At 42.0% G+C, this 26,291-nt stretch overlaps 1 protein-coding gene across 1 annotated transcript; it reads right to left on the reverse strand.

The window, feature by feature from the left end:
- Window positions 1-20,508: 20,508 nt before the first annotated feature.
- Window positions 20,509-24,017, reverse strand: LOC121479742 (lysine-rich arabinogalactan protein 19-like). The gene is made up of 4 exons (XM_041735533.1): window positions 23,907-24,017; window positions 23,391-23,426; window positions 21,591-21,716; window positions 20,509-20,704 (listed from the first exon to the last, which is right to left on the reverse strand). Exons 1-4 carry the CDS (start codon window positions 23,962-23,964, stop codon window positions 20,664-20,666), a joined length of 261 nt encoding a protein of 86 aa, XP_041591467.1. The 5' UTR covers window positions 23,965-24,017; the 3' UTR covers window positions 20,509-20,663.
- Window positions 24,018-26,291: the final 2,274 nt, after the last annotated feature.

Raw genomic sequence — 26,291 nt, forward strand, 5'->3', positions numbered from 1 at the left:
TGGTTAACACCAGTATGTACACCCTCTCACAGAATCCTGAGGGCTGCAGGAGAGGTTCAGGGATCCACTTGCACATAGCAGCTAATTTCACCCACAGCTGTTAATAAGCACAACCTTTCCTTTATGTATGGACACGTCTTCTTATGCACATCATTTCCTTTTGTGTGTTCAGAGGACTGTGTCCTCTCTATGGGCCTCATATGGGTCTGACCTGAGCTTCCCCATGCATCTCCTTTAGGAGGCAGGGATGTCTAATGAGCTATGTCAACATTCCAATCCTTTTTGTAACCAACAATTTATTTTTGTTTCACATCACATGATTTTGATCCCTCTACTCAAGTCCCCAAGACATTTCCTTATCTGAGTGCATCCTACAAGTAGCTTGTTTTCCTACTTGCCTGGAGCCCATTTGCCTGACAAAACATGCAACTCTTGGCTACAGCCCCACAGACTAACATCTAAATGCCTCCCTAGAGACAGGAGCCTAACACTTTGTCCACTGCTAAGTTAAGAGCTTTCAACTCTACTCTTTTTCATCAGGGTTTTGACATCAACAGCTTATGCTGCAGACTGACATCCAAACAGCAACATACGCCTCAACTCAAGAACTCCCATTGGAAATCCAGCCAACCTTCTTCCTCCAGACCATTCAGTAATGAGGTCAGTGATGTCCTTGCAATTCCATTTTCTACCCGACAAGTAGCAACACAACTTTTTTGTATTGTGTAGGACTTTACCTGAACTTCTGCTACAACGCACCTAAAAATAATCACTTTGTGAGTGAACATTCTCAAACTGCCCATCACACATTTGACAGCTTCTCAGGCATCAGCCAGAACCCAACAGGTTACCATACATTCCCAGATGCTCTCCATTAGAAGAGCTTCTTTCATCGAACACCACTGAGAAGCTAGCAACTATTTTTAAAACAGTCTGGGGAAAAATGCCTAAGTACTTTTCAAATACAAATACTCAGGGCTACTTTACAAATAATCCTATTTATTTCTACCAATTCCTATTTGATTTCTGCCAATCCAAATTCAGTGCAGCATATGTATGATGGAAGAAACTTCTACCATATCGTCATATCCTATGGACTCATCTGGACGACTTGGGGCTGACTCCGAATAAATCTAACAGTTTAGGCCAGGGTCTGCAGAAGTCCAGATAAATCCCTTTGATTTTGTAGAAGAGGCTACCAGGATTTCTACATGAGCAGTATGTTTTTACCAAAACCAAGAATAGTCTCCATAGTCTCTGACTTTGCTTATTAGCATGATCTGAAAACCATGACAACATTTTGCAAAGCTTGGGCAATATCTCAGCTCCAGCTGAGGTAATTCTCAGGATTTTCAGAGATGGGACTCAGCCTGGTATATTATCTGACATTTCAACTACCCTCCAAGTGTTCTAAGGTTTCCCTTCTTTCAACTTTTTACTTTTTAACTGATCATAACAGGTTCTAATTTGTCCCTACTGGTTATTAACTCTAAATCTTGTCTAACTAAATTATGGCACTAGGACAATTTGTATATATATTTCCCTGTGGATATACAGTAAATGTATACTGAGATCTAGTCTATGGAAATTCAAATTTTGTAAAGCTGACTCAAACTATTATGGAAAAGAACGTGTTAGCTAAGTCTATTAAGGTGTACCAATTCCTCTAGGCCTATTGCACTTCCTACGTAGCCTTGATCACATTGAGTCCATCTCAGAAAAATCAGAACACGTCTATTTAATCTTCGGTAGTCTTCTTCACCTCTCATCCATTGGCAGACTGGAATCATTTAAAATAATAAAGTATCTTTAGTAAGACTCAAATTCCAAGTCAATCATTTCCGTATTACAGCACGAACATATTGTTCTTCATAAATTGTCCACTGCTCAGTGGACTGCTGGTAAGACCCAGGGCAGGTTGACAGATTCCCACTTAGCAAGTGTATGAAAACTGAGTAGATGTCCACAGTGGAAAGGACAACAAACCATGAAAAATTCATACACAATATCCATTCCAATTATGAATTCACGTGTCAAAGTGCTCCAGTCAAAATGCACCAGGAGCCCAGCTACATAGAGCTTAGCAGCTTGGGTTCATGATCACTGCAGTGGAGAGAGCATACACGTGGGAATTGTAGAGAGATGTCTCAGCTAACAGGTGTTAGAACATACTTCCACAGGAATTAGGATTGTGTTAGGTGATTTGGGGGAGGTTGTAGGGAAGCAGAACTCTGCCCTGAATTGGATGGTATCAGGGAGCACAAGTACACTATGATTGGGAATCTTAACCTTTTTTTAGCAGGAAAAGAGATTGAAATGAGGCAAAAGCTATGATAGATAATGAAGGAACATCACTCATTAACTAGGAAAAGGGTTATGTGCTATTGTAGGTTTGTGCCAGGCCACTTCCCAGATGCCAGGGCTGCCTTTCTTCCTTCTCACCTGCTAAGTCATTGCAGATAAGAGACTAATCGTGGCTCAATTCATAGAAGAGTTTGGTGAAATTCAAAATGGACGTTGTTGCCCAGTGTATATTGATTAGTGCATTCAGGTGACAAAAGCCTCTAGGCTCTAGTAATGGGCCCAAGAAGTGTGTCTTATGTTTAAAATAAGACACTTTGGGTACATATAACAAAGTCCAATTCATAGTCACAAAGGAAGGACAGGATAAAATTCAAAGTATCTGTCCCTGGGATTGACTGTAACATTAGACAACTGCTCTACCAACCTCTTTCTTAAATATTCTTTTAAATTTATATTCAATTTGCCAACATATAGTATGACACCCAGTGATCATCTCATCAAGTGCCCTCCCCAGTGCCCATCACCCAGTTACCCCAACCCCCCACCCATCTCCCCTTCCACAACCCTTTGTTTGTTTCCCAGAGTTAGGAGTCTCACATGGTTTGTCTCCCTCTCTAATTTTCCCAACCTCTCAAAAATATACAATTTTTGATGTTGCTCAATATTATTTTTTATTTGAAAAGCATAAACTGATTAAAGATAAGATAAAGATGGTAGACTTGATAAGTAGTTAGATTAAATCAAATGGATGGGCCTTGTGCCGAGCCCTGCAAGATCAAATGCAGATACCTCGGACTAATTCCATCTTAGTAATATTTCAACCCACTATTTTCCAAATCGAGCTGAAGAAGCCTGTAAGAGAATAAAATATATTGTCAAGAGGGTTTCAAAAAAGAATGAATAATATAGCTACTTAATTGGGAATCTGTGAGGAGACTAACAAACGTCAAATGGCACTGACTTCCGAGGTGTCAAAAGAACATGACATGTTTGCCCAAAAAGAAATGGAATTTGCAGCCCTGGGTGGGAGCCTACGAAAGCTGGAGGTTTCCATTGAACAGGAAGTAGGCCAATGTGCGTTAGTTTTCCCTCCCCATAACACAGAGCAACTCAGTCCTTTTTCCCTCCACTGGCTGCCACTACACATCCTTGAACAGGTGCCCCGCGATGGCCCGGACACTGGATGAGTAAAGGCAATATTTGAAAAAGGTTCCTCCGGACTTTGATTGTATAAATACCAACCCAATCTCTCCCATGTGTTCAGGGGGAAATCTTTCTTTGTAAGTTCTCAATGTCTTCATCCTTACAGTGTTTACTTAGTAAATGAGATTTAAATTACATTGATATGCAAATTGTATACTCCACTGCCTGATATATGTCCACAGTCAACAAACTTTGTGACCCATGTTACATGAGTGTTGAAGGACAGGAAAGACGAACCGGGAGTAATAACTCTGTACAGCCTTGATCCTCAATGTATGTCTAAATTCCCAGAAATATCCTAAATCATGCTCAAAAGCTTTTGCCTCAAAGGGCTTCATTTTAAAGCTGTTGTTTATTTCTAGAAAGGTCTTTCAAGGTAACAGATTTTTTTTTTTTATAAAAAAGAAAAAGACACACATAAACAGCCCTAATGACAATTGCTTTGGTATTTTCAGTGGCATTGCTACTAAAGATGAATTTTCTCTATTTAATGACAACAATTCAAAACCATGTGGGTAATGCTGCTGAACAAGAGGCTGCAAACCTCAGGCTCCCCTGACATCTATCTATTGAAGTGATTTTTAAGACCAAAAACAATTTAGAAAATAATGAAAACATAGCTTTCTCAGGGCTTTCCCTTCCTCTCCCCCCAAAATAGAGTCCACCATAACAATAGAGACCCCAGGAATCCAGGAGCCCCATAAAGAAACATATAGATGAGCTAGACTTACCAGCTCGAGTGGTGCTTTGAACAGCATTGGTCATGGTGGCGGGAGCTGCAGGGGTGGCGGGAGCTGCAGGGGTGGCGGGAGCTGCAGGGGTGGCATGAGCTGCATGGGTGGCGGGAGCTGCAGGGGTGGCATGAGCTGCAGGGGTGGCGGGAGCTGCAAGGGTGGCATGAACTGCAGTGGTGGCAGGAGCTGCAGTGGCGGCAGGAGCTGCAGGGGTGGCATGAGCTGCAGTGGTGGCATCAGGGGCAGCTGAAATTAGGAGGAAGAGATCCAGCTGAGATACTTGACTCTACCCCCAGCAACCAAATTTGTCCCACGCAAGCGTGGAGGCACAGTCCTCCTTCTCAATTCGTCTCTGCAGATGTCAACAACTCGGTCATACCCTTAGCCTGCCTACCCATCCTCCTTTGGACTCATCCTTCCTAGCCCTGCCCATGGCGCGACAGAAAGAATTCCAGGCTTCTCCACAAGGTCTGTGACCCTAAGAGAGGAGACAAGCAGACACTTTCTCCCAGGGGCGAGCACCAAAGACCAAACCCACATGTGCTCCTATTTGCAAGAACCCCGGCTCAGGGCCAACAGGACAGTCCCTAGTGGGCTGTCTCTCTGGTGCCCTCCCATGGGCTAACTTGAGCCCTTCGGTTTCCTCCACAGCGTGCATGAGTGTGAGTAGTGGAATAACCTGTACAGGAGAAGAGAAGAAACAACAAGTTCATGTGTCTCAGATTCGAGCAATAGAACCTCCTTTCTTTGAAAGAAGCACAATCTCTTCCTCCAGCTTCTGGCCTGAAACAGGATTATATTTGTCCTGCCTGTTCCTCGACTTGGACTCCATCTCTTACAGATGCATCTAGGAGAACCACATTAGGTGTAACAGGGGACATAATACTCTTGTGGCAATGATACGAGTGAGCAAATGCCCCATCGATCATCCCATGTTCAAAGGATGTGTGGCAAGATTGGTAGCAATTATCACTCTCTATGCCTTACACCAGAGCTCCTGACAGGCAGCCACAGGCAGACCCTACATCTGTGAGGTGCATCTGCCTCAACAAGTGGACAGCTCACTCTCCATGCCCACCCTGGAGCCATGCCGTGTCAGTCCTCCTCCAGAAGACGGGGTGTTTTTTGAATTGTCCCCCATGGAGGTAGGACATATGGTTCAGTGTGTGAGGTCTGATGCAGTCACTGCCCTAATGACCAAAGGTCATAGGTCCCCAACTGTGGAGGACAAAAGGAGAAAGCATCCTCATGTCTGCTTGAGCACAACACATATGGCATTGGACATATAGGACACTGCGGGAGAAGCCCAAGAAATACTAAGGCTTTGGTCCACAACCTTGGGTTTAAGATCAAAGAAAAAAGTGCACATCAGCCTTGGAATAAGGCATATATACTGTTACAAAGAGCAAAGCTTAGGGCCATCCTTCTACTTCACCTCTACTCTCCATAATCCTTATTCCACCCTCCCATGTGCCCCTAATGCCCACATTTCTACATCACCTTCAGCATCTACATTCTCTTCTGTCATCCTCAGACTTGCTAATCTCCTTTTTTACACTGCCCATATATTAGACCCGTCAATTTTTGGTAATCAGAGAGGCTTTACATGCATCTCCTCAAATTCTAAGGCCACAAATTCAGACCACGTTCCCTTATCATTTTGCTACAGGACAATGCATAATTAGTCCACAATTTTTATAAACCCACGCCAAAGACTTTATATCTTCTAAAAATGTAAAAGAGATCAGCCCATTTTCTGTGTTCTTATTGAACTTTGGAAACAGGAATGAGGCTTCCAAGTCTTCTCGTTAGGAGTATCTACACTCTCCCCCGTGGCTACTTCTTTAACACGAGGCTGGGATGGAACACAGTCATGACAGGAAGGTGCAAATGCAGACTTACCAGTAGAGCTAACCGATGGAGCATATGTTGAACTCACTGAGACAGAAAAAAAAAAAAGAGATAAAAGTTAATTACCACCAGGACCACCAACGCCTTCATGCTGGTGAATGGATCAGCAGGGAGCACAGAGAAGAAAGCATCAGAGCTCAGGAGAAGGTAGGACTCTGACTCCAGCATTCCACATTCTGACCTTATAGAGGCAGAGGGCACCAATCAGGAGCTCCCAGGTCAGAATCTGGGCTAGATGATGTCAGATAATGTGGTCCTCAGAGAAGCCACTGGAGAGTCAACAGCACGGCCAGAAGCCCTTTGGAAAAATCACAACCTCAGTCCCTTGAGTCAGACACAGCTTTTAGGTCAGGACTTTCATATATTAAACATTTTCTAGAAAATACCTTAATTTCCAGGCTTCCTCTCACCTTGTAGGTGCAATGGCGCTATGACTATGAGCTCTGCTGATGAGTTGAGGGGCCCAATACGCAGCCCTGTGGGATTACTCCAACCTGCAGTTCTCTTTTCATACACAAAAGAATTTGGTTGCCTAACATCTTGCTTAGCCCAGGGTTTCCTCAAAGCAGAATCATCAGGGATGGCAGCGAGCTCTCAGAACCATCCACCTAGTGCAAGCTGTACCTTCCTCCAGTGGTGGCCTCCCTCCTTTACCTGGAGATACTCTTATCTGACACTCATACATTGTGAGCCCACACCTATAGGATCTCTCTGGCTTTGAGCGCTTCTGGTGGAAAAAAACAAAGTAGAATATAAAGAAGATAGAAAATGAAACGTACATTTGTTAAATAATGCAGCCATTGAGTCAATGCACTCATGCAACAAGTGTTTATTGACTGCTACTCGTTAGAGAAACAGCAGTGAACAAAGCACATGCAAATTCAATGTGACATATGCAATTATGGGGATTCATCCATGAAAAAGTAAACAGAAATAAAGAAAGGAATGGACAGAAGGAAGGAAGAAGAGAAACAGCGTGCAGTTTGTAAAATGGTGAAGCCTAATAAATAATAATACAGGAAAGAGGAAAGTGGAGTATCATGGAGACATGAAGCGAGGTTATAACCTTAGATAAGGTGGCCAAAAGGGCGTTACATAAAAGTCATACGAGAACAAAGCCTTGAAAATACTGAGGAACCATTCCTGCTATCCTGGGAATGACTTCCAAGGAAAGGAAGGAGTGGGTGCAAGCTCCTCATTCCTTCAGGTGTGTCTGCAGGTGCCGAGGAGGGACCAACACTGCACCAGGACACGTCGAACTACCTGCCCTTCCTTGCACACACCCCAGCTAAGTAAATGCAACAGTGAAGCAGAAATTCCACATTCACATCAGAAATAAGTGTGGGACGCATCCAGGTCTCCAACAAAAGGTACTGAACAAGTCTTGGAAAATTTGGAAATGATGAGAAAGCACTAGGTTCTAAATGTTCCTTTGCAGCCAAATGGCTCTAATACTTCAAAAGTTGTTTTTACCAGGGACCTGCTTCTGCCTGTAAAAAAAAAAAAAAAAAAAAAGTTGTTTTTATTCATACAAAGTATAGCCTGCTTGTAGCTTCCCCTCAGTGGGAGAATGTTGTCCTGTGGAACAGCACTGAACATCTATTTCATCTTTTTTTTTAAAAAAGATTTTATTTATTTATTCATGGGAGACACAGAAAGAAAGGCAGAGACACAGGCAGAGGGAGAAGCAGGCTCCATGCGGGGAGCCTGACATGGGACTCGATGCCGGGTCTCCAGGATCACACCCTGGGCTAAGGCAGCGCTAAACCGCTGAGCTACCCGGGCTGCCCCTATTTCATCTTTTGTATTGAAATATACTTGATATTTAACCCCGTGTCAATTCAAGGTGCGCTACCTATTAATTTGATACATTCCTATATTGCGTGTTTGCCATTGGAGCATTCATTACCATCTCTAGCATGTTATATAATGATCACTTCCTTTTAGAAGTTAGAGTAGTTAAGTTCTCTCCTCGCAATTCTGATGATTATAACAAAATACTATTGTCTATGTTGTGTCCGCCACCCTAGTGTGCATTAGATCCCTGCGGCTCACAAATCTTCAAGGAAATGCAAGTCAACACCACAATGAGATAACGCCTTGCACCTACTAGAATGGCTGCCATCAACAAGACAAAAGATAACAAGTGTTGACAAGCTTGTGGAGAAAAGAACCTCAGTACACACATGGGTGCATCCACTAACAAAAACAATAAGAAAGTCCCACAAAATACAAAATTGGTCTACCACATGTTCCAGCAATCCCTCTTCACAGATTATGTAATCTGCATAATCACAGATTATGCCCAAAGGAAGTGAAAACATGATCTTGAAGAGAGAGCTGCCTTCCCAGGTGGACTGTAGCATTTTTCAAAGTAGCTAAGATCATGAAAACAACTACATGCTCACCAATGGGTAGATGTTGTATGGGTATATAATTTAGCCACGAGGAAGGACAGCTGCCATTTGCTGCAAGGTAAGACCTTGGGCACAGTTGTGCTAAGTGAGATAAGACACAGAAACACTCAAGTGTTGCAAGGTATCACTTATATGTGGAATTTTAAAAACCCAAATTCATAAAAATAGACATTAAAACTTGCTACCTGGGATGCGATGTGGAGGGACAGGACAGATGTTGTTTAAAGATACAACTTACAATGAGGAGAAAAAAAACACCCCAGGGATCTCTAGCTCTTTTGGGTGAGACTCTGAGGGACAAGACCCACTCTGCTCACCAAGACATGCCGGGGATCCTCATCAGGTATATGGAGAAAGGTGGTGAGAATCTCTTAGAAGGGGCTTTGCCTTCTGAGGCAGGGGGATGTCCTGGTCCCAGGTAACCTCACCTCTGTCATGAGGCCATAGTTGTCAAACTATGGTAGAGAGGCAGCCTTTAAAAAAAAAACAGTCAAAACAAAACATATTCTGAAAGAAAAGAAACAGAAAGGCTAAAAGTAGGTGGAAAAGATAATAATCATAGACTCAAGGAGCTCTAGGATTACCCCTGGTGTGGAATACGCCCCAGCAGCCCACCACCCACTCACGGCCTCTCAACAGAAGCAGACACACCCTGAAGGCCCCCCCAGCACGTGGCTCTGTATTGAGCGCCCTCTGTATGCCTCCCACCACGCTGCCAGGGCAGAGGCCAGGAGACTCACCGGGTGCAGTGAAGGGGATGATTGGTTGGTTGACGAAGGAAGACGGCAAATGTGCATCATGTAGGGTCCACTCTGGACTGAGAAACACACAGTGGGTTAACCAGGGGAAGTTAGTACAAGGGAACCTGAGTTCTGGTGCATGAGTGACTCTGTGGAACCCTGACGTGGGCCCCCAGGCCTGAGGGAGGGCATCTCTCCCTCTTTCTCTGCCCGTATCCATTTGCTCACATTCTAAACAATAATCAATCAATCAATCAAAATCTTTAAAACCGATGTAGCCAATTTAGGTGTGCCTCAGGATTCTAATTATGAAAATAAGACTATATATATGTATATATATATCCTAAGAAAGTCAAATCCATAACACATCTCCAGAACTTTTAACTACTGCCCTTTCCCAAAACTTAATATTTTCTTTTCTTTTGAAAGAACAATATCTTTATTTATTTATTTTTTAATAAATTTATTTTTTATTGGTGTTCAATTTGTCAACATACAGAATAACACCCAGTGCTCATCCCATCAAGTGCCCACCTCAGTGCCCGCCACCCAGTTAATATTTTCATTACAAAAATTAAAATAGAAGTATGTGTAAGACATAAAAGTCACCAGGCCTTCCAACACCATGAGATAACTGGCATGATTGCTTTGGTTATGATACGTTTCGTAAACCTTTAAATGCATTCATGAACACGTGTCTTCCCATGCCTAGGATTCCATAGTATCACTCTTCCCACCACCAATGAGCACTATGTGCTCATTCTCATAGGCAAATGTGCGTCTACACGAACATATCTCTATATGTGCTTGGGTCTTACAAAACGGGATGCAAAATGGCATTATATTCCAGACCATTCTTTTTTTAAAGATTTTATTTATTTATTTATTTATTTATTTATTTATTTATTTATGAAAGAGAGAGCGCAGGAGTGGCAGGGAGTGGCAAAGGGACCAGGAGAAGCAGGCTCCCCCTGAGCAGAAAGCCCAGTGCGGGGCCAGATCCCATGGTCCTGGGATCAAGACCTGAGCCGAAGGCAGGCTCTTAACCACAGGAGCCATACAGGGACCCCCCAGACCATTCTGTTTTGTACACTCAATTCTACTTAGTAGAAATCCAAGTCAGCCACGGTACATGAACAGCATTTTTTCACTGGATTTCCTATGTGCTCACTTACTCTACCTCTTAATGGGAATCCGGGTCATTTCTAGTGCTTTGCTGCTACCAATCAGGAAGCCATTAATGTGCTTTTACTGTACCCTTAGGTACCAAAGTTTCTATGCTATAGGAACCCGTGCTATAGGTTCCAGAGGGGTTTTAATAAAATCATAAGCATGTTTTAAATTGAATAGATATTTTCAAATTCTTTCCCCAGACCATCCTAAAACTTGTTACCAACAGATACAAAACAGAAGAGTACTTTTCCAACCACCTCTGCCAGAAGTAACTGCTATCTGGATTTAATTTCTCCTATCTTATAGGTCAGAAGCAGTATTTGTCATGCTTATTTGCATTTCCTGATTACAACACACTTGAGCATACTGGTCTAGTTGTTGAGGACTTGAATTTTCATTTCCAGGATTTGCTTAGTCAAATCTGTTCACCTACTGTGTCTTTTGTTCTTTTCATTTAAGGAGTTACACCACATGAGAAATATTAAGATTTTCATCTTTCCTAAAATCACAAAGGTCTCGAATATAACACACATGTTAATTTTATTCACAATATACTTTTAGATATTTTAAGTTCAAGGAGTGCTGTCATACTTATTATAATGTTTATACTAAACAATTACAGAAACATGTAATGGGGTCACCTTAGATTTGTGACATCTTAATAATCCTGCATGCAGAATAAATAATCAAAATGAATTTTATTCTCTCTTTCTCAGTTGTTTGGTCCAATACGAAGTGACTGTTCTTTAAAACAACTTTTTCCTATCAAATGCATCACTATGACTCCTCTACTTGGTCACCAATAAAAATTTGTAGGCAAGTAAATGATTTGTGAGCGTGAAAGCAAAAGACAACATGAGTGCAAGGGTTCATATCCTTACCGATCTTAGCATGTGCACACGTCTTACCTCAAACAAACTGATGATGGCAGGATGCCTTCATTCCAGCTGTGGCAGACACAACTACTGAGTAACCTTTATCAGCTGAACTTTATCATTTACTCTCTATGGGCCTCAGTTTCCTTTTCAGTTAAAAGTGGAAATAGTAATGTGAAAGTAGCTTTTCTCTCAAGTTAATGTCATGAAGATCAGATAAAAGATTAAAAGTGTGTATCGTCAGCTGAAAATCACATATAAATGAAGCAATATCTAATCTGATCAAGCTATCACTCCCCAAACTGACCAACAAGTTCAACTTTTATACTATAATAAAAATCAAGATTACTGTCACTATATACTTAGAAAAGTGCACTCTTCGACCTTTGTGCCCCTTGATTTTCAAATCCCTTGACCAGGATGCAGAAAATTCACGGGGTGCCTTCTGATCTCAGCATATGCAGGAGGAATAGAGGAATGAACACAGGTCTGTCAGTAAGAGACCTTGGCTCTTGACCCCCCAAGGCTCCAGGCTACAATTCCTGACAAAGCTTTTTCCACCCCTCAGCCTCAGAGTCCTCCTCTTGTTCAACTTACACCTGTAGCACCCTAACCTTTCAACCCATAGCCCCCTTCCCTGCTATAATATTTCTCCACAGATCTTATACTATTTAAAATTCTATGTTTACTTATACAATTTGTTTCTTGCCTCCATCTGCTGAAGACATTGTAAGCTCCATGTGGGAAAACATTTTTGCCTGTTTTCTATCTGCAGGACTTGAAGAGCTCCTGATGGATGACTCACCCTACTTGGTAAAGAGACACATGGATGAGGAGTAGGGATGTCACATTAGATGATCTAGAACTAACCATCGTAACTGCTTGAATCTTTTATTTAGTCATGAGATCATTTCCGCATGTGGTCTCATTGCTCCAAGTGAACTATAAAAATCACAACCAGGAGTGACTGACTGGCTCGGTTGGTTAAGCAGCTTACTTGATTCAGCTCAGGTCGTGATTTCAGGGTTGGGATCAAAACCTGTATCAAAGTCTCTCTCTTTCTCTTGATTTCTTTAAAAAATAAATAAATAATTTTAAAAAATTGCTTCCACCATATTGTACCTTAACAAGAGCAAGAAATGTTCAGATTAGCCAGAAAGAATATCCAATACATGAAAATAAATTCTGTGTTACCTCTTACACTAGAAATGGCTCCCAATTTTTCCATTTCTGTAAAATTTATCTTCTTTTTTTTTATCTTTTTTTTTTATCTTCTAATGTATACTAAAATTGGCAGAAGACAGGGAACTTCTCTTTCTCTATAGACCTAAAGGTAGGAGGTAGGTAATTTGAAATTAGGGCTTTAGTGACTCTCTGAAAGAACAGTATGAGAGAATCCTAGGGCCCATTTCCTATCCTTGAGAATCCTAGAATTTCAACAGAAGAAAGAATGTGGTCATCCTGCCAGAGCCAGGGAGATGGGTCTTATGATTTTTCTAAGTTCTCTGTTGCCCAAAGTGCCTTAAAATTAGATCGGAAGGTTGCAATCTGTCCAGTGGGCATTAGAAGAATTCAGCTAAAGAAGAACAGACAGGGTGAGTAATAAGTCCTTGCTTATGTGTCCAACCATGTGCTTAATTGTGAAGAAAGAGGAACAGTTGTTCCCTAATGAAGAATGGGACAAGAGAAATGAGCTAAGGTTTCAGGAGAATGAAGTTCAGACTAAACATCAGGGTAACTAACTGCCAGTAACAACTAGAGAACAAAATAGTCAAGATGAACTGAATAAGATATTATGGAAATTACTACTTTGGAACCCTTGTAAACTAAAAAAAACAAGAAATCTCCATAGAATTCAAAGGAATATGAGTTCAGGACAACTTCAGGGATTCATGGCAATTGGTAAATGTTCTTATGGTGACACACACTTGTAGCCACGGAGAAGAATTGAGAGTGGAAAGGGGTGATTTATTCCAGATGTCTAATTTTGCAGGTCTTATTCAAGGAAGAAAATTATTTGAAACCCTTTCTTCCCTCAGTGTGGACCTACCCTTTGGAGCGCCTATCAAGGTGCCAAAACAGGAGAGAGAACTGAAATTATAGGGTGTCTCTATTTCAAAGGGGATAACATCAATAGAAGTGGTCTTCTGTTGAGGCACAAACTATATATTTGCAGATATTGGTGAAGAAATTGGAATGCGGAGGCAGTAGGAAAGAGAAAGGTCAACTAGGTCCTGTTAGACACCAGGCTCAGGTGCCAGGGTCAGGCTCACATTCATAATCAACCTAAAGGCATAATTGATCATTGATTTTATTGCTAATTTTACCATTGTTACAGGTAGAAATAATTATTATTACTGATGCAAAGAGATTTTTTAAGACTAATGCCCCATCACAATTCAGTCACTACTCTACATGTGGGTTAGTAATTTTATAAATGCCTGAAGCTTCCACAACATTGCACTAAGGAAAATGCTTTCAACTGGACATGCACGGGGTGGAAATCTCAAACTGTGTCCTGGGCCTGGGAAAGTTAGAGGAGAACTGTCTTCAGCTGAGGTTTCAGTTTATAACTCAAACGATTGGATCAAAGGACTTTGTTCATTCCATTCCTTCTCTCTGGTTCTTTCATAATAATTCTATTTTCAGTGAGTGTTGCCTTTCAACTTCAAGGAAATAGCCTTCTCTTTTGCTTTTAGGGGCTCAAGTGATTATGTTGGTCTCAGCTGGAGAATCTAGAAGGATGGTTCTATGTTGAGGTCAACTCTTGTACCTTGCATTACTGAAATGTCCCCCCTTAATGTAACACATATTCATTAGTGTGCGATTTCATCATATTGACAGTCCTTCTGATGGGGCCTGAGAACATCTTGGAGGCCACTTTTCTACCCACTTCAGCTTCTACCTAGATATACATGATAGATAGATGATGGATAGATAGACAGATAATATAGATATAGATAGAGTTCTATGAACTCTAGACAGATAGATATAGATAGAGTTAGATATAGATAGAGTTAGATATAGATAGAGTTCTATGAAGACGGGCAACTATCATTAATGACGTCACCATTGTTCCAGCTGCTCAAGTACAAGCCTTCAAAACTATGTTTGGCTCCTCTTTCTTTCAAAACCCAAATCCAACTTATCAGCAATCCTTAAGTTCCACCTTTAAAATACACCCAGACACAGACAACTTCTCATCATCTCCATGTTCTCCTGGACCCGGTCAGCACCATAAGTCTTTGCACACACACTGTCTCTCCATTTTCTGCTTTCAGGAAATTAGCCATAATTACCATGTAAAAATGTTAATCCTGTCATGGAATCCCTCTGCTCTCAACCCTTTGAAGATTATAACCTTTCAGCAAAAGCTGAAGTCTTCATGACTGCTGATAACTGTGCCTTCTACACAAGACAGTCTCACAGGTGCTTAGAGTAAGAGTCCATATGGCTACAAATCAAAGGTGGGAAGTGGAGTCAGCTAAAAACTATCAGTGAGGGTTCACAATGTTATTTCTGAGACAGAAATAACAGGGAAAATTTTTGTTAAAAAAATAACCCATGCAGCCAATAACAGGTAACTAGCGATAAACTGTGGTTAGTCTGTGGTGGAAAAGGACAGAGGCAGGACCAGTCCATAATCATGGATGATCTCACTGTCATAGGACATTGTTCCACTTCAAAAGTAACCAAGCATCACCCTCCAGGGCTGATCCTGTGTGCCCTTCTCTCAATAACAAATCTTCATGCCAAATTCATTCCACTCCATAGATGACAAATTTTAAGATACCTGCAGCTCTCAAGGTCCATTCAGGAAATATAAAATGTACAGTAATTGGAATAAGGAAATCTAACCGTAAGAAAACGATAAGTAAATAGGAATAGTGCAAATTTCTTCAATCTACTAAATGGCATCAGTAACATGCCACCACTAATAATACATGCAGTGGAGAAGCCCTGAGTGCTTTCCCCTAACATCAGGAATAAGAATTTGGTAAAGATCTCTGCTCTCATCACCTCTAGGTAACTTTCTAAAGGTCCTAGTCTCTGCAATAGGCAAGAAAAACAGAAAAAGACATGCATTTTCTCACAAACTAAAAGGGAGGTGGGCAGGGGGTGGGGGTGACTGCATGGTGGGCACTGAGGGGGTCACTTGATGGGATGAGCACTGGGTATTATGCTATATGTTGGCAAATTGAACTCCATTTAAAAAATATGTAAAAAATAAAAAAAGAAAGGTACCTTCAAGTATCAGAATAAACACCTAGAATAAAATACTCAGATTATTACAAAAAGAAACTTTGAAATAAACCCACTTTCTGTGCAGATGATGTTGTCAGGCAAATATACACTCACACAGGAACATACACACAAACACAGAAAATCCGTTAGGAAAAATAACTTCAAGTGTTGTCATAAGATAGAAAGTCAATATATAAAAATAAGTTACATTTTTCACATGTTAGCACTACTCATCTGGAAAATGAACATTTTAAAATAGACTCTCTAGAGCAGGTGGAGGAACAGTGTTTATTTTTGGGCAAACGTATCCAAAACTATGCCGGACCCTCTATGGTGAAGCTACAAGACATTGATGATGCAAATCACGTCACCATAAATATATGCAGATAAATTATGTTCAAGTCTTACTAAAAACACTAAGGTTAATGTTTTGATTTATCTCCACCTTCAATTCAATCCCAATCATGTGTTTGCAAGCTTTTTTGTAAAAATTGGCAAACAAATTCCACAATTTATATGTATGACAAAGTAAAAACAGACAGGTAGCCAAAACCATCCTGAGAAAGACTGGACTTGGAAGAATCACACCACCTGACTTCAAACTGATACAGCTACATTAATCAAACCACTGAGATAGTGACCTACAGATAGAGAAATGAGTCATGTTCCTAACGGGTCAACTGCAGGTTCTGAAAGAAATCCCACATCTAAGCAAGCTTGTTTTGCATCGCCTCTAGGACCCAAGACTGTTCAGAGCACTGAAAATTCTCTGAATAAAAATTCAGAAAATTCTCTTTATAGAAATCATTTATAAAGGTTAAAAGGAGAGAGACCCACAGGGAGCTAAAAAAAAAAAAAAGAAAGAAAGAAAGAAAGAAAAGAAAAGAAAAGAAAAGAAAAGAAAAGAAAAGAAATGGGTTGCAGAACAGAACCAAGTTTGACAATGCACACCACACATATTCAATCAATGCATTTTTTTTTTAATCAATGCATTTTTTAAGAAAAATGCTAAGGCTACTCAGTAGAAGAAAGGAAAGTCTTTCAACAAAGTATGCGGCAAAAAATACTATTACCTATTTAATTATAGAAATAAACCATGATTCCTACCTTTAACCGTACGCAACAATCAAAGACCTAATCATAAAACATAACGTTATAAATCATCTCAAGACTGAAATGTGTATCCTTTTAAACTTAGGGGATGTTAACATTTCTTAGACAGAAAACCCAGAGAAGCACTAACAGGAACAAGAAAATTCCCAACTGCAGCTTATCGAAACCATGATGTTTCATTTGCCGGCTCTGTCCATTAAATAGTAGATCCTAGTAGCAGTAAGTTTGTAACCTGAGAATACATTCAAGTGGACCAAAATGATGAAGAATCGGATGTTCCGAACATCCAGTGCATCTCCTGCATCGCTCCTTTACAAGATGAACAAATGCTAGAGAAGAGCAGGTACTCAATTAACACCAATACTTAAACGCTCAGTTATGGAATCTTGGGGCTTCCAGGAGGGTTCAGGGTGATCCACTTGCCCCTAGCAGTTAATTTCACCCACTCAGAGTAAAATCTTTTGTGTTAGTATTGGATGCATTTTCTTGTGCACATCGTTTCTCCTTGTTGCGTTAGGGCGACTGTGTCCTCTCTAACCCAACGGGGCCTGACCTGAGCTACCCCATGCAAGTCTCCTCTGAGGACACAGGGATATCTAGGGAGCTATGTCAGCATTTTAATCCTTGGCTTAGCCAACAACTTATGTTTATTTCACATCACACGATTTTGATTCCTCTACTCAAGTCCCAAAGACATTTCCTTATCTGAGTGCATCATACAAGTAGCTTGTTTACCTACTTGCCTGGAGCCCATTCATCTAACAATACATGTAACTCTTGGCTATAGCCCCACAGACTAACACCTAAATGCTTCCCTAGAGACAGGAGCCTAACACTTTGTCCACTGTTAACCGAAGAGGTTTCAACTCTACTCTCTGGATCAACACAAGTTTCTCTTTTTCATCATTGTGTTGTATTAACAGAGCCTTTGGCAGACTGACTTCCACAGAGCCAAATACCCCATTTCCCTGCCCACCTCAACTCCAGCAACCCTATTTGCTGCATCTACTTGAGTCTCTCGTGATTTGTCTCCCTCTCTGATTATTTCCCACTCCTTTCCCTGTGATCCTCTGTGCTGTCTCATACTGCACATATGAGTGAAGCCATATGATAATTGTCTTTCTCTGATTGAGTTATTTTGCTCAGCGTGATCCTCTCCAGGTCCATCCATGTCGGTGTAAACGGTAAGTATTCAAACTTTCTCATGACTAAGTAACATTCCATTGTACATATATACCACTTCCTCCTTTATCCATTCATCTGTCGATGAGTGTCTTTCCGTAGTTTGCCTGTTGTGGACACTGCTGCTATAAACATTGTGGTGCATGTGCCCCTTCACTCATTAGATTAGTATCATTGGGGTAAATGCCTCATAGCGCAATTGCTGGGGTGTAGGGTAGCTCTATTTTTTAACTTCTTGAGGAAACTCCATACCGTTTTCCAGGGTGGCCACCCAACAGGTAGCAAAACAACTTCTCTCTGTTGGGTGGCACTTTCCCTGAATTCTAAGACTACAATGCACCTAAAAGTACATTGCCGCTCTATAAGCCAACATTCCTGTTCTACCCAGCACATATTTTTTTTAGATTATTTTTATATTTATTTATTTATTTAATAACAAATTGACCCAGCACTTATTTGACAGTTTCTCTGGCATCCACCAGAACACAACAGTAAAACAAACATTCACTGCCTGATGGTCTTCAGTGGAAGGGCTTTTTTTTTTTTTTTCATCAAACACCACTGAGAAGCTAGCAACTATTTTCAAAGTGGTCTGGGAGAAGAATCTGCCTTAAGTAGTTTTCAAATCCAAACACCCAACACAACATCTTGAATAAATGCTGTTGATTTCTGCCAGAGATTTCAGATTCCAGCAGATGTATGATGGTGGAAACTTCTATCATATAGTCACATCCTATGAGCTCATAGGAAAAACACGGGACCAACACTCAGTAAGTTTACTAAGAGATTCAGCCAAAGATCCGATATAATTCAGATAACTCTGTGGTTACTGTGAGAAGAAGCTAACAGCATTTCTATTGGAGGAGTATGATTTTTCCAACACCAAAATAGTCCTCAGAATCCCTAGACTTCTTGCGTCTTAGCATGATCTGAAAATCATGACAATGTGTTGCAAAGTTTGAGCGATACCTCTCTTGCCCCAGCTGAGGTAATTCTCATGAATTTCAGAGACTGGACTCAGCCTGGAATAACAGCTGGCAATTTTGACTATCCTCCAGGTGTTCTATGGGTACTAAAGGTTTTGCTTCTTTTGTCTTTATTCCTCTGTAGGAAGAATCATCACAACGTGTGCTAATTTCCCCTTAGTGGTCATTAACCTCAAATCTTGCCAACCTAAACGTGGAAACATGTTAACATGCACTCGTTTTCCTGTGACTATACAGTAAATGCACACTGAGATCTAGTCTGTGGAAATTCAAACTGTACAAGGGTGACTCAGACTATTATGGAAAAGAAGGTGTTAGCTAAGCCTCTTAAGGTATACCAATCCCTCTGGGCATGTTGTACCTCCTACATAGCCTTGATCACACCCAATCGATCTCAAACAATCAAAACACACCTATTTCATCTTCAAGTCTCCTTTACCTCTCATCCACTGACAGATCCAAATAATTTTTAAATAATAAAACAGATTGAGTGGGAATCAAATTCCAAACTCAATCATTTCCCTACCAAAGCATGGACATGTTGCTTTTCATGAATTGTGCGCTGCTTAGTGTACTGCTGATAAGAACCAGGACAAGCCCAAAGATTCCCACTTAGCAAGTGCATGAAAACTGGGCAGATGACCACGGTGGAAAGGACCACACACCACACGCCTTCGTGGAGTACAATATGTGCAAATGTACAATATCCATCTCATTATGTGTTCAGTTGTTGAAGCCCTCCAGCCAAAACCAACCAGGAGCACAGCTGTAGCTCAGGAGCTTGGGATCATCATCACTACAGTGGGGGAGATCATACACCATGGCGAATTGCAGAGCGCTGTCTCAGCTCATGGGTGTTAGAAAACACTTACACAGGAATTGGGCTTGTGTTAGGTGACTTAGGGGAGGTGGTAGGGAAGCAGGCCTCTGCCCGGGGTTGGATGCTGGCAAGGATCATGAGTATGCTGTGGCTGGGGATATAAACAAATCTTTGCTAGAAGGAGAAGACACTGGACTGAGGCAAAGCTGTGACAGGTAATGAAGCAGCATCACTCTAAGAAAAAAAGCTATTGGAATTGTGGACTTGGCAACTGACATTGCTTTTGTCTGCACAGAAACAACACTGGGAAGTGAACTTGCTCTTTGCCTGCTTCATCACAGTCCCTGTGCGCCCGTGACTGCCGCTGGCCTTCTGTGACTTTGTATGTGTGCAACGTGAGAACACCATTTCCTACCCTCAGCCCAGCTCAGCCCTAACACCTCCGAAGCCCCGCTGTGCCAGGCCAGTTCCCAGATGGCAGGACTGCTTTCTTGCATCTCACCTGCTAAGGCATTGTGGGTAAGAGACTAATCATGACTCAGTTCATAGTAGAGTTTGGTGAAATACAAAATAGACGTTTGTTGCCTAATGTATATTGATTAGTGCATTAGGTGACAAAAGCCTCTAGGCTCTAGTGATGGGCCCAGGAAGTATGTCATATATTTAAAAATTGGGTACACATGACAAAGTCCAACTCATAGTCACACAGGAAGGACAGGATAAGATTCAAAGTATCTGTCACTGGGATTGATGGAATCATTGGACAGCCACTCACCAGCCCCTTAAAAATATACAATTTTGATGTTGCTCAATGTTCTTTTTATTTTAAACAGGTAAGCTGATTAGGGATAAGAGACATTGGTACACATGGTAAATCGTTGGATTAAATCAAATGAAGGCATAAGTGGCCGAGCCCCGCAGGATCAAATGCAGATGCCTCGGACTAATTCCATCTTACTGTTATTTGAACCTGAATGGGTAAGGCCACCAGTTGAAGAAGCCTGCAAGAGAATAAAATGTATTGTCAAGAGGGTTTCACAAAAACATGAATAATGTGGCTTCTTTCTTGGGCATCTGTGGAGACTAACAAACGTCAAATGGCACTGACTTCCGAGGTGTCAAAGGAACATGACACGTTTGCCCAAAGAGAAATGGAATCTACATCCCTGGGTGGGAGCCTACGAAAGCTGGAGGTTTACATTGAACAGGAAGTAGGCCAATGTGCATTAGTTTTCCCTCCCCATAACACAGAGCAACCCAGGCCCTTCCCTAAAGGGATGCGTGCTCCTTTTTCCCTCCACTGGCTGCCACTACACATCCTTGAACAGATGCCACGCGATGGCCCGGACACTGAACGAGTAAAGGCAATATTTGAAAAAGGTTCCTCCGGACTTTGATTGTATAAATACCAACCCCAAATCTCTCCCATGTGTTCAGGGGGAAATCTTTCTTTGTAAGTTCGCAATGTCTTCATCCTTACAGTGTTTACTTAGTAAATGAGATTTAAATTACATTGATATGCAAATTGTATACTCCACTGCCTGATATATGTCCACAGTCAACAAACTTTGTGACCCATGTTACATGAGTGTTGAAGGACAGGAAAGACGAACCAGGACTAGAAACACTACTGTCTTGGTCCTGTCATGAAGGTGAAACACCCAGAACTACCCTGAATAATACTCAAAAGCTTCTGCCTCAAGGAAGCCTCAATTCCTCTGAAATATCTGTGAATTTGATATATAACACTGTAAGCAGTGAGAGAATAAAGAAAAGAGCTTTCTCAGGGCTCTTCCCTCTTGCCCTGAAAATAGAGTTTACCCTAACAATAGAGACCTCAGGAATCCAGGAGCCCCATAAAGAAGCCTATAGATGAGCTAGACTTACCAGCTTTAGTGGTGGTTTGAGCAGCAGTGGTCGTGGAGGCAGGAGGAGCTGCAGTGGTGGCAGGAGCTGCAGTGGCGGCAGGAGCTGCAGTGGTGTCAGGAGCTGCAGTGGTGGCATCAGGGGCAGCTGAAATTAGGAGGAAGAGATCCAGCTGAGACACTTGACTCTACCCCCAGCAACCAAATTTGTCCCACACAAGCGTGGAGGCACAGTCCTCCTTCTCAATTCGTCTCTGCAGATGTCAACAACTCGGTCATACCCTTAGCCTGCCTACCCATCCTCCTTTGGACTCATCCTCCCTAGCCCTGCCCATGGTGCGACAGAAAGAATTCCAGGCTTCTCCACAAGGTCTGTGACCCTAAGAGAGGAGACAAGCAGACACTTTCTCCCAGGGGCGAGCACCAAAGACCAAACCCACATGTGCTCCTATTTGCAAGAACCCCGGCTCAGGGCCAACAGGGCAGTCCCTAGTGGGCTGTCTCTCTGGTGCCCTCCCATGAGCTAACTTGAGCCCTTCGGTTTCCTCCACAGCGTGCATGAGTGTGAGTAGTGGAATAACCTGTACAGGAGAAGAGAAGAAACAACAAGTTCATGTGTCTCAGATTCGAGCAATAGGACCTCCTTTCTTTGAAAGAAGCACAATCTCTTCCTCCAGCTTCTGGCCTGAAACAGGATTATATTTGTCCTGCCTGTTCCTCGACTTGGACTCCATCTCTTACAGATGCATCTAGGAGAACCGCATCAGGTGTAACAGGGGACATAATACTCTTGTGGCAATGATACGAGTGAGCAAATGCCCCATCGATCATCCCATGTTCAAAGGATGTGTGGCAAGATTGGTAGCAATTATCACTCTCTACGCCTTACACCAGAGCTCCTGACAGGCAGCCACAGGCCGACCCTACATCTGTGAGGTGCATCTGCCTCAACAAGTGGACAGCTCACTCTCCATGTCCACCCTGGAGCCATGCCGTGTCAGTCCTCCTCCAGAAGACGGGGTGTTTTTTGAATTGTCCCCCATGGAGGTAGGACATATGGTTCAGTGTGTGAGGTCTGATGCAGTCACTGCCCTTATGACCAAAGGTCATAGGTCCCCAACTGTGGAGGACAAAAGGAGAAAGCATCCTCATGTCTGCTTGAGCACAACACATATGGCATTGGACATATAGGACACTGCGGGAGAAGCCCAAGAAATACTAAGGTTTTGGTCCACAATATTGGTTTCAGGCAAAAATAAATAAATAAATAAATAAATAAATAAATAACCACACACAGAGAAGCCTGGGAATAAGGCATATATACTGTTAAAAAGAGCAAAGCTTAGGGCCTTCCTTCTACTTCACCTCTACTCTCCACAATCCATATTCCACGCTCCCATGTGCCCCTAATGCCCACATCTCTACATGACCTTCAGTATCTACATTCTCTTCTGTCAAACTGAGACTTATTCAGCCCTCTTTTCACACCGGCCATATATTTGGCGCTTTAAATTTTGGTAACCAAAAGACTTTTCATGCATCTCCCCAGATCACAAATTCAGGCCACAGTCCCTGGCATTTCTGCTGAAGGACAATGAATACTTATTCTACAATTTATATAAACCCATGCTAAAGACTTTGTATCCTCTATTAATAGATAAGAAATCAGAGATTTTTCTGTGTCCACAATGAACTTTAGAAACAGGGGTGTGCTGCCCCCAAGCTTTTGCTTTGGAGTCTCTGTACTCTGTCCCCCATGACTGCCTTGACACGAGGCTGGGGTGGAAGATGGTCGTGACAGGAAGGTGCAAGTAAGACTTACCAGTAGAGCTATCAGATGGAGCACTTGTTGTATCCTCTGAAAGAGAAAAAGAAAAAAATAGATGTAAGCTGAACAACAGTTTCTGGTGTAGACAAAAGCGACATTATGGACTTACTGGGGTCTTTCACAGCTGAAGAACCCAGGGCTACCTTGCTACACATGTTGAGGACAAAGAGAGGCAAAGATATGAAACTCACAAAAAGGTACCAAAAAACATAATATGTCTATTATTGCTTTCCTGAAATCAACCTCTGATGACCCTCCTAAACAATGTTAAACTAACACTGAAGTTGTGTTCCAAGGTTAAAACTGAGCAAAGACCAGACTGAATTGTCAAAGCTGAGAGCCAGAGTCCACTCTATTTTGAGTGGTCAGTTGAATGGGGTTGGAACAGGATAGTGAAGTGGAGGACACGGGTCAAGCATTCAAGCCCCTCGGAACCACAATCCACAGAGACCTTGTATCATGATGTCCTCTCACTCCAGACCTTATGTTCAGGTAAGCATCATTACTTACGGCCTGAGACCAGGAAGGTGGAGACTGCCACCAGGACCATCAACGCCAGGACCTTCATGCTGGTGAATGGATCAGCAGGGAGCACAGAGAGGAAAGCGTCAGAGCTCAGGAGAAGGTAGGACTCTGACCCCAGCGTTGCACATCCTGACCTTATATAGGCAGAGGGCGCCAATCAGGAGGTGCCAGATCAGAATCCGGGCTAGATGATGTCAGGAAACCTTGGTACTTGGAGAAACCACTGGAGAGTCAACAGCACAGCCAGAGGCCCTTTGGAAAGATCACAATCTCAGTCTCTTGATTATGTCACAGCTTTCAAGTCAAGAGTTTCCTAAATTAAACATTTTCTGGAAAATAAACTTTGCTTCCAGGCTTTCTCTAACCTTGTAGGATAGAGTAGCACCATGATAACCTACCCTGTGGGATTACTCAGGCCTGCGATGCTCGTACACATTAGAAGTTGGATGCCCACATCTTGCTTAGCTCAGGGTTTCCTTAAAACAGAATCATGGGGGTATGGCAGCGAGCTCTCAGAACCATCCACCTGGGGCAGGCTGTACCTTCCTCCCGCGGTGACCTCCCTCCTGTACGTGGAGACACTATCATCTGACACTCATACACAGCGAACCCACACCAATAGGATCTCTTTGAATTTAATACTTCTTTGGAAGAATTCAAAGGTGAAGAGAAAGTAAATAAAATATGAAATGAAAACTTGTTATTAATGCAGCCATTGAACCAATGCACTCATGCGACAAATATTTATTGACTACTCTACACATAAAAAAAACCCCAGAGATGAACAAAGCACATAAAAATTCCGTGTGATACATGCAATTGTAGAGCTTCTTCTCCTAAAACCTAAGCAACAAGGATGAAAGGGGTGGCAGGAAGGAGAGTAGAAGGAGGAAGGAAACGGTGTGTAGTTTGTAAAGTGGTGAGGCCTAGTAAGTAATAATACAGGAGAGACGGAAGGAGAGTATCATGGAGACAGAAAATGAGGTTCTAATCTTAGATAAGTCAGCCAAAAGGGCATTACAGTAAAAGCGATTCTAGAACAAAGCCTTGAAGGTGCTGAGGAATCAATCCTGTTACATCTTGGGAACCTGTGTTCCAAGGAAAGGAAGGAGTAGGAGCAAGTCCCTTATTCCTTCAGGTCTCTCTGCATGTGTTGAATAAGGCCTGACCCTGCACCAGGACACATCAAACCACAATCCCTTAACTAAGACAAATCCCAGCTAGATAAATGCAACAACGAAGCAACAACTCCACATTTACATCACAACCAAGTGTGGGACCCATCCAGGTCTCCAACGAAAGGTACTGAACAAGTCTTGGAAAACGCCGGAACGATGTGAAATCACTACATTTTAAATGTCCCTTGGCAATTAAATGACTCTAATACTTCAAAAGTCGTTCTTGTTCATACACGGGATACCTTTCTGTGACAACTCAGTGGGAGAGTCTCTGTCCTATGAAGCAGCACTGAACATTGATCTCCTCTTTTCTTTCAAATATACGTGATATTTAACACTGTGTAAATTTAAGGGGCACTACATGTTAATATATGTTCATATATTGTATGTTTGCCATTGGAGCGTTACTTACCATGTCTGTCATGTTCCTAGTGATCATTTCTGTTTAGGAGTTGGAATAATTAAGTTCTACTCTCCTAACAGCCTGGTGATTGTAAAAATATTTTCTATTCTGTGTCTATCACTATATCATGCATTAGGTCTCCAGGGCTTACAAATCATCAGGGAAATACGAGTCAATGGATAAAGAAGCTGTGGTCTATGTATACAGTGGGATATTCCTCAGCCATCGGAAACGACAAATACCCACCATTCACTTCGACGTGGATGGAAGTGGAGGGTACGATGTTGAGTGAAATAAGTCAATCGGAGAAGGACAAACATTATATGGTCTCATTCATTTGGTGAATATAAAAAATAGTGAAAAGGCATAAAGGAGGAAGGAGAAAAATGAGTGGGAAATATCAGAAAGGGAGACAGAATACGAGAGACTCCTAACTCTGGGAAACGAACTAAGGGTGGTAGAAGGGGAGGTGGGAGAGGGGTGGGGGTGACTGGGTGACGGGCACTGAGGTGGGCACTTGACGGGATGAGCATTGGGTGTTATTCTATATGTTGGTAAATTGAACACCAATAAAAAATAAATTTATAAAAATTAAAAAAGAAAAGACAGTGAGATATCACCTCATACTTGTTAGAATCTCATCAACAAGACAAGGGTTAAGACGCGTTGGGAAGCTAGTGGAGAAAGGAGAACCTCAGTACACAGTGGGAGGTAATGTAAATGGGCGCATCCACTAAAAAAAAATATATGAAGATTTCACAAAAAACAAAATTGATCTACAATGTGTTC

This window comes from Vulpes lagopus, chromosome 21 (assembly GCF_018345385.1).
Source record: "Vulpes lagopus strain Blue_001 chromosome 21, ASM1834538v1, whole genome shotgun sequence".
NCBI classification, from domain to species: Eukaryota; Metazoa; Chordata; class Mammalia; order Carnivora; family Canidae; genus Vulpes; species Vulpes lagopus.

Bases quoted from the DNA above. Each gene is read 5' to 3' on its own strand.
- LOC121479742 (XM_041735533.1), bottom strand. From the start codon at position 23,964: ATGAAGGTCCTGGCGTTGATGGTCCTGGTGGCAGTCTCCACCTTCCTG. The intron at 23,427-23,906 runs GTAAGTAATGAT...TTTCTCTTTCAG, and splicing joins CACCTTCCTGGTCTCAGGCC to AGGATACAACAAGTGCTCCA. The intron at 21,717-23,390 runs GTAAGTCTTACT...TCCTAATTTCAG, and splicing joins TCCATCTGATAGCTCTACTG to CTGCCCCTGATGCCACCACT.